The sequence below is a fragment of the Bactrocera dorsalis genome, chromosome 4 (genome assembly GCF_023373825.1).
Source record: "Bactrocera dorsalis isolate Fly_Bdor chromosome 4, ASM2337382v1, whole genome shotgun sequence".
Lineage (NCBI taxonomy): Eukaryota > Metazoa > Arthropoda > Insecta > Diptera > Tephritidae > Bactrocera > Bactrocera dorsalis.
In genome coordinates this window covers 13,778,207-13,793,222 of record NC_064306.1, presented here as the reverse complement: position 1 = coordinate 13,793,222, position 15,016 = coordinate 13,778,207, and the positions used below count along the sequence as shown (strand labels likewise).

The window sequence follows — 15,016 nt, the reverse complement described above, 5'->3', positions numbered from 1 at the left end:
TGCATTATTTATTGGTAAATTTATTATTTTGCTTTAATAATTTAACCTTGCGAATTTCCGCGGAAATTATACAAAATTACAAATTCTAAACATTGTTGAGGATAATAAAATTGCAATTTGTGGTAAATAAATTTAAACAGCTTAAATAAATTAAATAAAACATATTTAAATTACTAGCAATACAATACTGCATTGCTGCTGACACGCCAAATAATTTTTGACATCTCTTGATTTTTGACAGTCACATTTTGTGAAAATTTTAGACAATACAAATTGGAAAGAAATTTGCGTTAGTTAATAAGAAAGTCATTATTAGTGCATGCTAAAAATATTCCAAAAACTTAAAGAAAACGACCAAGAAACTATACCAACTTTTCAAGGTAAATAAATTAAAAGTGAGCCTTAGTGAGAAGTTACAGAGTGAAATCACACTTTTTGAAACGTGCTTGTTGTAGAAAAAACTAGGACAAAGAGTAATACTTGTTCGGGTGTATGATTAATATGAGAAAAGGTATTGTACGAGTATTGCATCCAAAAACAAAGAATTGAAAACATTCAACAATATTAGCTACAATTTGATATTGCGGAATATTAGTACACCAAGCGGTGCATCAAACCACTTGTCAACCCCTTCACCCTTTAGTGTGGTTCATGCAAAACGTTTGATGTATTGCCTTTTTTTTTATTCTTTTGTTCATTTTATTGTACGGTCGTATTTGTTGTGTCCCATTATTTGTGCAGACGTGTGATCTTAACCTCAATACAAAGAAATTTTAAATTTTTGACATAAAAAAAATGTAATTTCCTTTAAGTACACATATGTTCATTTTTTTAAGCCTAACCGTAATATTTTATAACAACAAAGACGAACGTGTAAAATATTTTCTGCTATTAACCTCGTCACTTTGATTATTCACAGACAAACTTATTTAGTTATGGTTAAGAAGAAACGTCAATCTGATGTACATGATGATGGTTCATCGACTGATTCATCCGAAGGTGCGCTGCAGAGTCCTACATCCGGCATTGGAGTTTGTCAGCATGTGAAAAAATCTGTGGATCCACCAAAATTGCGCAAAATACTAAAAGCAAGTGGTCTGGTTGCGGACTGCATGCAATGTTCCAAACAGGGCGCTACTTCACCTGCTGAGGAAGTTAAGGAGTCAATTCTGGATGATTCGCTAAGCGGTTTCGAGTATGACACCACACTTTGGTTATGTCTTAAGTGTGGTTCCCAGCTTTGTGGACGGTCAAGAAATCAGCACGCTTTACAGCATTACAAAGTAATCATAAAAATATAAATACTAATTATGAAAATGATTTCCTCAATTATACCTTTATATAATTTAGACACCTCACTCCGATTCACATGCGCTCACTATGAACACGCGTACGTTTGAAATATGGTGTTACGATTGCGATAACGAAGTTAAATCAAATTCTCGTAAAAATCTATTGGAGTGTGTTGAAATGGTAAAAAAGGCTGCGCAAAAACCAATACCCATTGCATCACCCGCGGAAAACACACCACTTAATAACATAGAAGGAAAGTTACTATCGACTTGGGAATCTTTACGTCCATTAGTTGAAACTCAAGCGGTGAGTGTAACAAATAAGCCAATACCGCTGCCGCCACCACCACCGCCACCCATACCAGGTATGGCTAAGCGAATAACAGATCCAGCCGTCGTATCTGCACCCGTAGTTACCAATAAACAAGCCAATACATACGACCTGCAATCAGTAGAAACACTGCCGCGTGTGCGTGGCTTAACAAATCTGGGCAATACATGTTTCTTCAATGCAGTTATGCAATGTTTGGCTCAAACACCCTATCTGCTAGATGTGCTGAAAGAGCTATCAGAGCCCGGCGAAGAGTAAGCACGAAAATTGAAGTTTGAATATTAAGTGGTGCAATAATAATCTATTTACAGATTCACTTTACCAGGCGGTACTTTTAAATTCAAAGACGACGAAGATGTGCACTTGCCAATGATTAAAGGTACCCTGTCATCGTGGGGTGGACTTACAGCGGCACTCGCGCAGGCTTTGGAAGAGCTGCAATCAAGCGGTTCGTTTATATTTTTTGCAAAATATTTTTGTATTATTAGCTATTAATTTAAATCAATTTGTCTCAATACAACAGGCGGTGTTTTTACGCCCAGCAAGCTCTTCGATAAGCTTTGCACAAAATGTCCACAGTTTCGTGGCGGCGATCAGCACGATTCCCATGAGTTACTACGTCATTTACTGGAGAGCGTCAGGTAAGTGTCAACATTATTATTGGTGTTTTATGCATTAATTTTCTCTCATAACAGATCTGAGGACTTAAAGCGCTACCAGCGTGTAATTTTAACCAATTTGGGTTACAAGGATCAGGATATAAACAGTGTGTCTGAGGAAATGCGCCAGAAATGTAAAATATATGGCAATCAAGCAGCTGATCGTATACTTCGCCCCGAGCAAGTTTTCCGCGGCTTTTTAGTGTCCACGCTTACTTGCCAAGATTGCTATAATGTGTCCTCACGGCATGAATACTTCTTAGATATGTCATTGCCGGTTAGCGTTGAAAAGCCACAGCCACCATTCAAACGTAAAACCAGCCCTGATAATTCGCCAAGCGCAAGCTCCTTTTACTTAAACACACCGCCTGCCGGACCCTCCAAAGCGCAATTGAAAAAGGAAAAGGAGAAGGAGCGCAAAGCAAAACGAGCCGCCAAACATCACGAAAACAAATTGAAACAGAAGGCAATATTGGAGAATGCGACTGGCGGCGCTAACGAAGTTGCGGAAACAGCGGCTTCCGAAACGGAATGTAATAGGCGTGCGAACGGCGCAGCATTTTCCTCTTCCGGATCTTCTTCTGAACAATCCGATGCTGACGTTGAAGACAACCTGCTCGATGACAACGCGGCCACGAAGTCAGCGCGAACTGCAGGCGCCAACAGTTACGACAGCAACGGTAACAAGCAGTTACCGCGCACTGGCAAATCAGAGAAACGCGACGACTCACCCGAGAATATGGACAAAGACTCACTAGATGAAGACGAAAACGGTACAAATATAAAAATTCATATATAATGCTACATATTTTACCTTAATACATTTTTTTCGCATAGATTCAGGCATCGCCAATAGTCCCGCTAATACAGGCACCAACTTTTTACCCTCTTCCGAAACGAATGGCGGTGCCGTTAGTGGTGATGCGCAAAGCGTAACCGCGAACAATAGTTTGGTAGCGGTTGGTCTCAGCGAGAAAGGTGCCACGATGATGCGACAACTCTCCCTGACCGATGCAGCCAATGCGGCCAGCGCAGCAGGCATTTTCGTGAATGGCGAAATGAAAGACGAAGCAGCGCTTGCTGCACAACTGGAACAGCTTAAACTAAGCGAGCAAAAGGCCGCGCGCATGAAGGCCAAGCGAGTGCGCACTCAAAGCCATTCCGATTGGAGCACGACCATAGCACCGCGTTATCAATGCGAAGACGGCGAGTGCTCCGTGCAATCATGCCTGAATAATTTCACCGGCGTTGAGTTGATGACGGGCAACAACAAGGTTGGTTGTGAAAATTGCACCAAGCGCATTAACGGTAGCGATCCGAAAGCCAAGACTATCAATACGAATGCGACCAAACAGTTTCTAATATCTAGTCCGCCAGCGGTATTAATACTACATTTGAAACGTTTCCAGCTCGGGCCGCGCTGCATGTTCCGCAAGCTAACACGCGCCGTCAGCTTCCCCATGGTACTAGATATAGCGCCCTTCTGCGGTTCTAAAGTAAAAAATTTGCCAAATATCGATCGCAAACAAAAGAAACTGTTATACGCGCTTTACGGTATTGTCGAGCATTCGGGCGGCATGTACGGCGGCCATTACACCGCCTATGTAAAAGTGCGTCCGAAACTTTCGCGTGACGACAAACGCTGGAAATTCTTGCCACAAGGCAGCAAAGCCGAACTCGATCAAGACGACGAACAGCGCAAGAAACTCGAGGAGCTCTTGGCCAAAGAGAAAGCGCGCGAATTGCGCATGAAGGCCGCCAACGACAGCGATGACTTCTCCAACAGCAGTGACTGCTCATCGACAACAACAAGCACTTCCGATACAGACGAGCTGCCTGACGCCCCAGCAGACAGCGGCGGCGCTTACGGCGGCGACGATGAGGCGCGCGATGTGCAAGTGCCCATGGGCAAGTGGTATTATGTGTCCGATTCGCGCGTGCAAGAGGTCAACGAAGAGGCGGTGCTGCGTGCACAAGCTTATTTGTTGTTCTACGAACGTATTTATTAAAAATATTCTACTGAAATTATGCAACTAAACAAAAGAGATAAAAATGAAGAAAAATAGACAAGCAACGATGTTGATAGTCATGCATTACTCGTAGTATGATGACCATAACCATAATAAGTGCGTTTTTGACAGACGCAATGTACACCTCAATTTAAGCGAAACAAACTAAAAGTTAAAACCAACAACAAAAACAAAAAAAAAAAACACTACAATAATATAATGAAGCTACTAAAGCTGAAATTTTGAAATTATAAACATAGGCTAGAAAGTAGAAAGGCAAGTAAAGAACGCGCGAAAATGTCAAACAGCTGGCTTGCAGCGCCGCCGCCGCACCAGCAGCAGCGCAGTAAGGCATAAATGCAGCGTAGTGCAACACTTAACGCGACACAGATGTGTGTAGCATAATTCATACGAAAGAATTTAGCACCAATAACTGTATTTTGTGTCAAAAGTGCATTAACTTGCTGAAGTGTTGTGCAAAAGTGCAAAAAACGCTCGTGTTTTGACTTAAAACAACAATAAATCGCTTATCAACATAAAAAGCCCGTTGCATAGTTAACCGTTAATATATTTGTGTCAACAGTTATGTGCAGTGTTTTCCGCAGGCCTTCTCCGCAACAACGTACTAAGTTCTTACTTTAGTTCAAATTTATCTATATATATGTATATGTATTTATATTTTGCTTTTAAACGGGTATTAGGCAGTTGTATAAACACACACATACATACATTTATAATTATGCATTTGTTATATTGTATATTCTGTTAACGCCGCCACTTTGTTGTTAATATTTGAACATTTATTTGCAGCGAACATACTATTGCTGACAGTGCATTTCTAAATATTACACTAACTAACGCATATATACTTAGTAATTGTGGTGAAGGTGCATATACATATGTATACTTGTACATGTATTTTATGGAACATATGCAGTTGCAACGCGCGCATATCTCAACTTGTTGCATGGTCCGTGCGGCGCTTGCGCGGGTAGGGTTGATAGTTAGCTTGCGCGTGTTGATATGCAGCAAATAATTGTTTATGTGTAATGATAACGAAAGGTTTTAATTAAATCATAATGATAAACAGCTGTATTGATGCGTGTAATCACTTTGATTACTACCATACCATTATTGCATGCGTACGTATTTCAAATACCAAGTAATAAAGCAAAAACAAAAAGAATTTTGAATAATACTTATAAACTATGCGTAAATAATGAAACGATCTTGAAAATAAATTATTATAAATTTTATGAAAATACATGTTTTTATATTTTGATGTTGTGGTTGTAACTTTCAGGAGCATTACAAAAATAGTTATGTTGGAAATTACGGTAATTTGGAAAAATCGCTTTTTCTAAACCTTTTTTTAGCCGAGAATATAAAGATGGAAATTATGACACATTTTATAGAATTACACGAAAAGTTTTCATATTCAGCCTATATAAAAAAAGACGTGTCCAATATTTTACCTCAAAGAACACAAAAAAAATGTTCCGCCCAAAAATATTAAGGATGAAATGACCCTTATATTTTTTCTAAGTTTGTATTTTATTATTTTTCTTTTCTTTAATTTTTCGTCATATATTTTAAATTTTTATGTTTTTTTTAATTTTTTTGTTTTTTTTTTAATTTTTTTTTTTTTTAATTTTTATGGTTTTTTTTTAATTTTTATGGTTTTTTTTAATTCTTATGGTTTTTTTTTAATTTTTATGGTTTTATTAATTTTTTTTTAATTTTTATTTTTAATTTTTATGGTTTTTTTAATTTTTTTTTAATTTTTATGTTTTTTTTTAATTTTTTTTTTTTTTTTTTTTTTAATTTTTATGTTTTTTTTTTAATTTTTATTTTTTTTTTTTTTAATTTTTATGTTTTTTTTAATTTTTATTTTTATATTTCTTTGTAACTCTATATATATTTTTTGTTTAGTGTTCTGCTAATATTTTTTTTATTCTAGTTTTCCAACTTATTTTTATATTCCTTTAATATTTTATAGTTTTTATAATTCTTAAAAATTATATATTTATAATTACATGTTTCATAACTTTTATATTTTAAGTTTTTTTTTTGTAATTAGCGTTTTTACATTTTTTTAATTTTTTTTAATAGTTTTTTCTTTAAAATTTTGAAACATTTTTGTATTTTTTATAATTTATTTTTATTTTTTTAGTTCTAAATTTTGTTGTTTATATTTTTGTTTATTTTATTTTCAAATTTTTTGTATTTTTATATTTTTTTTATTTTTATATATTTTTTATATTTTTTTTATTTTTCTATTTTTTTTTATATTTTTTTTTGTTTTTATATTTTTTTTTTGTTTTTATATTTTTTTTTTATTTTTTTATTTTTCTATTTTTTTATTTTTTTTATTTTTATATTTGTTTTTTTTTTTTTATTTTTATATTTGTTATTTTGATTTTTATATTTTTTTTTTAATTTTTTTAAGTTTTTTTTGTTTTTATATTTTTTTTTTGTTTTTATATTTTTTTTTTATTTTTTTATTTTTCTATTTTTTTATTTTTTTTATTTTTATATTTTTTTTATTTTTTATATTTTTTTTATTTTTATATTTTTTTTATTTTTATATTTTTGTTTACTTTTATATATTTTTTTTTTTATTTTTATATTTTTTTTTATTTTTATGTATACATATATAAATTTTTCATCAGTAGTTTAGTATGGAATACCTGGCCACTTTCACACGCCCCCTAAACCTAGCGAACCACCAGCATGGCCGTAAAGTGCATAGTACCACCACACCAATTAGCATCATAAACGTCCAGATGGTTCGTGGCCTTAACCAGAAACCACCCTGGGAGAAATCGATCCACGTATCATTGGACAAAAGCCTTTGACGCAGTCAGTCTCACAACGCTTTTGCAGGACGTCAAAAAAAATAAACTACCTCCAGGACTGAAGAGGTGGGCCATGAAATACTTGAGCGGTCACCAATCATCCTTAACTACGCCGCACCAATATGGTCGCCTGGATGCAGTGAAACGCAGACGAAGAAGTTCCAGACTTATTAGAATATTGGACTCCTGACTATGACAGGATGCCTATTGATGTTTCCTATCGAAAACCTGCATAGTAAGGCTCGTATATTTGAGGCGGAACCGCCTCCTAGGAATATCAAAAGGTTATTCCTCAACTACGTCGACGATGTCAGGCAATACGACGACCAGCCTTCGGACGTAACTAACTTCCGACAAGCGCTGACCGCCATTCACAATGGAGCCGTTAACACCTACACCGACTCCCTTTTAGTGAATGGCGTACTTGGAGTCAAACCACTACCCATTGAAAGCGAAGAGCTCGAGTTGCCGCGAGAAACGAGAGTGAACCTTGCGCTGCTTTGTTCTGGATTTCCTACTTATTTAAAATAGACACCGACATATCCAATATACGTCCTGCGTGCAATGAATCTCCGCATAACATCACACACGTTACGACTGCTGAACGAATCTCATAAAATAAAGTTGGATCCCAACTAAAATATTCCGCACTAGCCCTGTTAAAGATGTTACAGTTTAGCGTGCAATCTTGGACAAAATATTTGTTTTCATTAAATTAGGGATAGCTCTTTGTATGCCCCATCAACCCCATTCATCTGACACCTATCTACCTTTGGTCCCACCCTGTCGAAACGGCGAGTTTCTTGCGCCCACCGTTGGATGACGTCGACCACAACTTAGCTAATTCTTACCATCCTAACTGGGATTAGGTAACTGGAACAACAACCACAACAATGGAATACTTGGAATACTTCAAGTATTGCAAACCAATCGCAACACTACTTCTAATAAGAAAACTCGTTCCCACGACAGTCGGGCTTAAGTAACCAGAACGGACCCGATTTTTATTCGGCCAAGAACTGTCAACTCGGCACAATACCTCGAAGTTAATTCAGGAATGTTTTTTGCCGCTGCAACAACAATAATTTGCAATAAGCTTTCGAATTTTGTAAGCACGGAGAGAGTTGTACATTATCCTGTAGTGAGACCCTCACTCCCTTGGAAGGCCCAAGTGGAGAAGGACCTGGTTTCGCTTGGAATATCCAATTGGCGCCACGTGGCGAAAAGAAGAAAGGACTGGCGCGCGGTTGTTAACTCGGCTATAATCGCGTAAGCGGTGTCTACGCTAATTAAGAAGAAGAGATCTCCCCAACAGAGAAGCAAGTGCTTCAGTTTTTCTGCCTACATGAAGTCTCCGTGTCGCAGAACGACAAGATTTTGTTTAGCATATGTCCATAATGTGCAGATGTCTTCAGAGTTTCTTCTCCTAATGGATGGGGACCATGACAAGGAAGTACTCTGGACCTGTCAGCATAATAGGCGTTAGGCTCGCGATAAAAGCAGAAGTCCAAGAAGTTTGCAATGAACTCAACTAACCGACATGACTCGGGGTTTGCATTATGATATTCTAAGGAACCTACAGTCTACAGTCATTCTCCGGTCGTTTAGTATACATTGTGAGTGGAGATACAGTGCTACCAGACTAACCATAGGCCAGTCTTGAGTTCAAGAATTTGATATTATAATCATAATTACAGTTATATGGTATACGTATATTATTTATCAGTATGTATGTGGATGAATTTCAAGATTTGGTCTTAAAGGTTCAGATGTACCAGTTGCTCAACCTTCTTACATGTACAAGGAAGCTTGACATCGAAGCTGAATTTGGAATTTAGTATTGTTCTGGGCTCGAATCTGGTGAAGCTCTTCATTTTATGTGCAAAATTAAGACAAATCAGTTCCTGAAATATAACAGCGATAAGCTATGATCTTAAAGATACCGATTTTGGTTAATAAAAATGTAGACTTACATTGAATGACTTTGTTGGCTTGAATGCATTGGCAATATAGCGCTGGAACAACTGACATACAAATTTATCCGGATCTTGCAGGCCGAGCTGTTGTATTTCAGATTAAGATTTCAAAAAAGGTTTCTAAATTAATCGAAAATAAGTCACCTTGGGTATAGGATACGGCGTTGGATTGTCAACCTGATTGCGAAACTCATCAATGACCATTGACGCCTTACACACATCATTCTCCCACATGCCTTTCTGTATTTGCCCAGTATGCATGTGGTAGTAGGTGCCCTCACCATTTTTGAAACCCCTCGCAAAGTGTCCTTCATAACGATTGCCATTTTCTAACAATAAACAATGAAAACGAGCGCAGCAATTTTAAATACACAACTGACGATAAAAGTAGACTCCAATGCCGTGCTTCACGTCCGCCTCCCATTCGCCCATGTAAATGGCGCCATTGTTGTACCACATGACACCGGGTCCATGACGTCGATTCCGCTCCCACCAACCATAGTAGACGCCATCTCGAAAAAACTGCTTGCCCTCGCCCCACTTCATGTCGTCGCGCCATTCGCCCACATATAAGCGTTCGGCTGTGCCATTCGGCAGACGATAGCGCATTGTACCGTAACCGTGACGTTTACCGTTACACCACTGACCATCATAGATGAAATGCTTTGGCGACTCCTTAACGCCATAACGGTGATGTTGATTGCGTAACCAGTAACCCTTGTAAGTGCCACCGGCTGGATAAAAGAAAGCTGCTCGTACGCCAGTGCTCTCTGCCTTGATGTTGTTTTTGCGTTCGCAAGTCTGCACACAGCCGCCGTGCGGTTTGTCCCACGTGTTACATTGCGCCATCGCTTATTGACCGCAGAATACCGCTAATAAAATTATCAACAAAACTAGAAAAAACGTTCCATCAAAAATAAAATCAAACGTTTTGACGCTTATGCAAGTCAAAAGAAAAGCGAAACAGATAGGCTCGGTTCGAAATTGTTGCTGAGAACATTCCTCAAACACATTTGACGACTATACAGTGGTTGGCCGAAAAAAATTCTGGGTGCTTTCCGGTCGAACCGACTGTTGGGGAAAACGGATCAGTTCGAAATCAGAAACAAAAACTCCGTCAGATATCTTTCTGGCTAAGAACCCTAGAATTTTGCGTAAATGGTCCAAGTAAGTATATGGTGCCTGAAATTGAAGATTGTGATCTCGGCAACATTTGGTTTCAACAAGTCGGCATCACTTCCCTCACATCGCATTAATAAACGGATGTATTGAGAAAACACTTCGGTGAGCAGATAATTTTACGTTTTGGGCCGGTCGATTGGCCACCAAGATCGTGTGATATCACACCGTTAGACTTTTTCGTGTGGGGATATGTAAAGTCTAAAGTCTATGCGGACAATCCCGCTTCGATTCAGGCCTTGGAGCAAAACATCACGCCTATCACTCGCCAGTTATCAGTCGGGATGCTTAAACGAGTCATCGAAAATTGAACTCGATGGATGGACCATCTGAGACATAGCCGCGGTCAACTCATGAAAGAGATAATCTTCAGAAAATAAATTCAAAATAATATTCTTTCGTATAATAATAAACCTTCCCCATTAAATTTAAATTTTCTGTGCATTTTCACAACTTTTCGTTGCAACCTCATCTTCCATGCGAAGAACATAGCCTAAGCAGCGCGTTCGTCGAATCTTGATGCGCTTAAATATATCCAAGTCGCCGAGCTCATACAGATCGCGGTATCATCATCTTCGAAGCTCATCACACGTGGACGTGTCCAAAGACTTTTCGCAGAACAGAACACCCGAATGCTCCATGTGCTTTCTCATCTTGGTTCGTCATCGTCTATGTTTCTGCGCCGTATAATAGGAGGACGGGAATGATGAGAAACCTATAGAGAGAAATTTGTGTTCGTCCAGAGAAGAATGTATTTCTCAATTGAATACCGAACATACAATAGCCTCTGCGGTTGATCTCCACGCGTAGATTGTTGGTGGAACTTATGCTGCTTTCGAGATAACAAAGTCCTTCACTATTTCAAATTTATGTTGGTTGATATGTGACCTCCAGGTACTTTGCCTTGCTCTCGTTCACCACAAAACCAACACCTGGAAAAGGCTGCGCTGATGGCGCTCTTGTTAAATCCTACGATGTCAATATCATCTGCAGACCCCAATGGCATTGTACTTTGAGAGCAGACAGTGTCACTGCGGTTTACATTTACAGCGACTATCACTTTTTCTAGCATTATATTGAAGAAGACGCATGAGAGATAATCACCCTGTCGAAAACCTAGTCTGCTATCGAACGGCTCAGATAGGTGCTTCACGATTTTGATGGAGCTAATGGTTATGTCCAACGTTATTGCGTATAACCTCATGAACTTCGACGGAATATCAAATTTAGACATGGCGTCAAAGAGGCAGCTGCTATCAATGCTGTCGAAAGTGGTGTCAATCTGTTTGTCAAGGATTTGACGTATAGTCAAAATGTGGTCTATGTTAGATGTGACAGGTTTAAGGTCACACTGATAAAGTCCAATTAGTTTATTTATAATGGGCTTCAGTCTTCCACACATTAAAGTCGAAAAAAGCTTATGTGCAGTCTTAAGAATGCTGACCCCGCGATAATTTACGCAGGCTGTACGATTTTCCTACTGAATACACTCATATACCAATCATTGGGCGTGTATACATCCCACTAATCATGCTTGGCAGTTGCGCCTTTACAGCACCTCGCCGCCGGCTTTAAACAGTTCAGCAGGTAATCCATTGGCACTTAGGGCTTTGCTGTTCTTAAGCCACCTTAGAACATTTTATACCTCGTCTAGGTCAAGTGACGGGGCGATAATGTTGTCACGGTAGATTATTGGAGCGGGTTCCTCTTCATCCGTGGCCTCTCTGCTTTCGCAATTAAGCTGTGTTGAGAAGTGTTTTGTTGCGTCCAAAAGTAGGTTCGAAGAATCTCAAGTTGATTCAATAACATATATAGGATATGGAGCACTTTCCCGTGTATTATTAAGCAATGTATGTTTCGCAACTGTCATTAACTCCTAACAAAAACTAAAACACAATTCGAGAGTCCCGGGTATTTATTGGAAATATATTCTAAATATCATGGAACCTTGTACATCAGTGCGATCGTACATTATTATTAAGAAAGAGAGGTATCGCAATTTTAATGCCCGAGTTTTAGTAAAGAATATATTCTTCCACAATCTTACCTACATAGAGGGACGAATCAAATATATATGTACGTGTATACTCAAACATAACTTGTAACGGGTTTAATTTTGAGCAACAAAGCGATAAGGTCTTTACCCAAGCTTTGATAATGAGATAATGTGAAAGAGTCGTTGGTGAATATTACACGAACTGAAAGATGAACTCTGCAAGGACGGTGTGACAACAGCTTACAACAGTGCTTCTTATAATAAGATAATGCGAAATATTTTCGAATCCTGATAAGAGTTGAAATAAACCGTTACATATGTCCGAAGTTCTGCTTGCAGTAAACAGTCGCAATTTGGAAAACGTTGAGAAATGCCGAATCCACGCAAGTATACGGTTCTAGGCTGCTTGCTCTTCATATTGTTGTCGGCAATAGTTTGCGGCGAGAATAACGGAGAAGAGCCAATAGCAATTTATTTAGATGTTGGAAATGAAATTCAACATGTTATTAGTTTAGTCAATAAACACGAAACGAAGTTAAACGATTTCGATGATAAATTACTAAGGCAAGTGAAATGAAAACGATCAACGACAAAAGTACTCGGATTTGTGTTTACATAATAATATAATCTGTGTTGTATTTAGAATTCAAAATATGCTGGAAAATTTCGAAAAAGAATTTTTGAAGTTGGAGCAAAATTGTATGGCTGCGCTGGAAAAAAAGTAAGTGCAGACTATGATTTTGGTTTTTCGTTTAGACTCTTTAAAAGTGAGAATTTATATGCCTTTGGCCACTTGTGGATATTTAATCGACAAATATGTTATAGACATAGCTAAGTCTCGTTGACTGGCGTGAATGGAATATGGTCCACACATGTCGACAATTAAAATTCAAAAGGAATGCCATAAGAACTTTAGTGGGTTTTGCTAAAAGGTCACTGTCTTATGGGTAGTCATGCCAACAGAACACTATACAATGACTATTGTAGGAGCCCTCAAGAGGTAGAAGAAGTAGAGACTACAGAACATCTTTTATGCGAATGCAAGGATTTATATAGGAAATGCATTGCGACTGTCGTTTGACGGTTTCTTGAATATGTCTTGGAGTTTGCCCAAATAAAACTTTGAACTTTTTGAATCGATGAGCACATTTCCAACTTCAGGTTCACTTTGTGCGAGAACTACTATTTTTGGCGCTTAAATTATGTTCTCGGGAAGGGCTTAATATTGGGTAGTCGAAAAAGTCTTTTCGTATTTCTAATCCAACTTCAACTTATTTCTTTTTATATTTATACTAATAAAGAAATAAACAAATACTCGTATGTACCATTTTGGTCGACCACTTTTTGCTATTTTTTCGCTAGAGGCATTACTTATCAGTATAAATCGAAATTTCGAAATTCCAGAACGGAAGCCAGCAAATCATTGTTGTGCTAGACGAAATGATACAGCATTGTCTGCGTAAACTTTACAAATTTCATTGGTGGCTTGCATGGCATTCTTCCTTTTTTTACACAAAAATTTCAAAATATAGCGAATTTTTTCATTGTTTTCACTCATTTTTGAACAGCTGGAACTTTTTTTCAACTTCCCCTTAAATTTTTTGTAGTTAAATGACCTTTCCAACACTATATGGTATGACACAATGTGATTACTAGCGCTGGAGATATACCACTGCAACGACATCTATTGACAAAATACGAAAAGACTTTTTCGACTATCCAATATTATTACGACAGCAGAGAGTTGTTAATGAAAAAGATAGGTTAGCACATTGATGAAACGTCCCTTAACAAAGTAAATACAATGTAGAATATATTCACAGACAGGCACTTCTATATATTTTTTTAACAATTTAACGTTACAATTCATATATACAAATTTCTGAAACCGATTCTTTTACATTAGATTACAGGTTTTCAATACACAATTAGAACAGAGACTCTCATCAATTAACACTAACGTGGCGTCTTCCATGGGTACACAAGAAAGGTAAGAATTGTATTAATTTTAATATGAAAATTGCGATTTTTGTCAGTCTTTTATCATGTCAAATATTCAGCTCGCAACAAAGAAGGCCTGGTTACCATCACCATCGACGCCAATATTAATGTAGATAATGAAAAGGGCTTGGCACTACATTGAATGTTATAAAACGAGTGAATGAAACTAAAAAATATTGGCGCTCTAAATATATGTACATAAGTATATTATTTTAAATGCCAGTGAGTTAATAATAATAATATGGACCTTTCAGCAGTAACATTGACTTGAATTTTCTGACGCCAAGTTCTTGATGAAATCAGTGCATTTAATTGGGTAGGGGTTCACCAGCGGGGTATTCTCATTAAAGGTCCACAACTTTATAGACATTTTCATTATTACGTTAATATAGTAAATGCTTCCGCAGTCATGTAACGAATGGAGTGTGTCATGAGATTTATGCTGACGGCCTGGTAAGTTCGTATCGCAAATGTCACACGAGCGTATGCGAGTACGGTAGTTTCAGTGAAGGTTTCGAGGTCCAATTAACTGCTTTATAGATGACATTGTATATCAATTTCACGATTCTGGGTTTGCCGCCACAGAACTTTCAGTATCTAGTATGAGAGGGGTTCACCAAATTAAGAAAAAAAGCTGTTAGTAACTAAAAATGGTTTGAAATTGTGAATTGTTTTCGGATGAATAACCCTCTTTCCAATTTTTTTTTTGCTATTT

The 15,016-nt window shown here is 37.5% G+C and overlaps 3 protein-coding genes across 5 annotated transcripts; 2 read left to right on the top strand and 1 right to left on the bottom strand.

Annotated features, from left to right (window-relative positions):
* The first annotated feature begins 221 nt into the window (after nt 1-221).
* Nucleotides 222-5,553, top strand: LOC105234076 (ubiquitin carboxyl-terminal hydrolase 45). Of its 3 annotated transcripts, none has more exons than XM_011216305.4 (7): nt 222-380; nt 920-1,283; nt 1,351-1,877; nt 1,935-2,071; nt 2,147-2,264; nt 2,319-3,055; nt 3,126-5,553. In XM_011216305.4, exons 2-7 carry the CDS (start codon nt 936-938, stop codon nt 4,289-4,291), a joined length of 3,033 nt encoding a protein of 1,010 aa, XP_011214607.2. In that variant the 5' UTR covers nt 222-380; nt 920-935; the 3' UTR covers nt 4,292-5,553. The 3 variants fall into 3 exon arrangements, with proteins under 3 accessions (XP_011214607.2, XP_011214605.2, XP_011214606.2); XM_011216303.4 differs by having other exon boundaries at nt 3,120-5,553; XM_011216304.4 differs by having other exon boundaries at nt 372-511; nt 3,120-5,553.
* A 3,241-nt stretch (nt 5,554-8,794) lies between these two features.
* On the bottom strand, nt 8,795-10,117 carry LOC105234075 (MORN repeat-containing protein 3). The gene is made up of 4 exons (XM_011216302.3): nt 9,506-10,117; nt 9,270-9,454; nt 9,123-9,209; nt 8,795-9,053 (listed from the first exon to the last, which is right to left on the bottom strand). Exons 1-4 carry the CDS (start codon nt 9,972-9,974, stop codon nt 8,907-8,909), a joined length of 888 nt encoding a protein of 295 aa, XP_011214604.2. The 5' UTR covers nt 9,975-10,117; the 3' UTR covers nt 8,795-8,906.
* A 2,366-nt stretch (nt 10,118-12,483) lies between these two features.
* Nucleotides 12,484-14,309, top strand: LOC125778518 (uncharacterized). The gene is made up of 3 exons (XM_049456780.1): nt 12,484-12,864; nt 12,944-13,021; nt 14,207-14,309. Exons 1-3 carry the CDS (start codon nt 12,671-12,673, stop codon nt 14,292-14,294), a joined length of 360 nt encoding a protein of 119 aa, XP_049312737.1. The 5' UTR covers nt 12,484-12,670; the 3' UTR covers nt 14,295-14,309.
* The last annotated feature ends 707 nt before the right edge of the window (nt 14,310-15,016 follow it).

Bases quoted from the DNA above. Each gene is read 5' to 3' on its own strand.
- LOC125778518 (XM_049456780.1), top strand. From the start codon at position 12,671: ATGCCGAATCCACGCAAGTATACGGTTCTAGGCTGCTTGCTCTTCATA. The intron at 12,865-12,943 runs GCAAGTGAAATG...TGTTGTATTTAG, and splicing joins TTCGATGATAAATTACTAAG to AATTCAAAATATGCTGGAAA. The intron at 13,022-14,206 runs GTAAGTGCAGAC...CTTTTACATTAG, and splicing joins ATGGCTGCGCTGGAAAAAAA to ATTACAGGTTTTCAATACAC.
- LOC105234076 (XM_011216303.4), top strand. From the start codon at position 936: ATGGTTAAGAAGAAACGTCAATCTGATGTACATGATGATGGTTCATCG. The intron at 1,284-1,350 runs GTAATCATAAAA...TATATAATTTAG, and splicing joins ACGCTTTACAGCATTACAAA to ACACCTCACTCCGATTCACA. The intron at 2,265-2,318 runs GTAAGTGTCAAC...CTCTCATAACAG, and splicing joins CATTTACTGGAGAGCGTCAG to ATCTGAGGACTTAAAGCGCT.
- LOC105234075 (XM_011216302.3), bottom strand. From the start codon at position 9,974: ATGGCGCAATGTAACACGTGGGACAAACCGCACGGCGGCTGTGTGCAG. The intron at 9,455-9,505 runs GTCAGTTGTGTA...GTTTATTGTTAG, and splicing joins CATTGGAGTCTACTTTTATC to AAAATGGCAATCGTTATGAA. The intron at 9,054-9,122 runs GTAAGTCTACAT...GTTATATTTCAG, and splicing joins AGCCAACAAAGTCATTCAAT to GAACTGATTTGTCTTAATTT.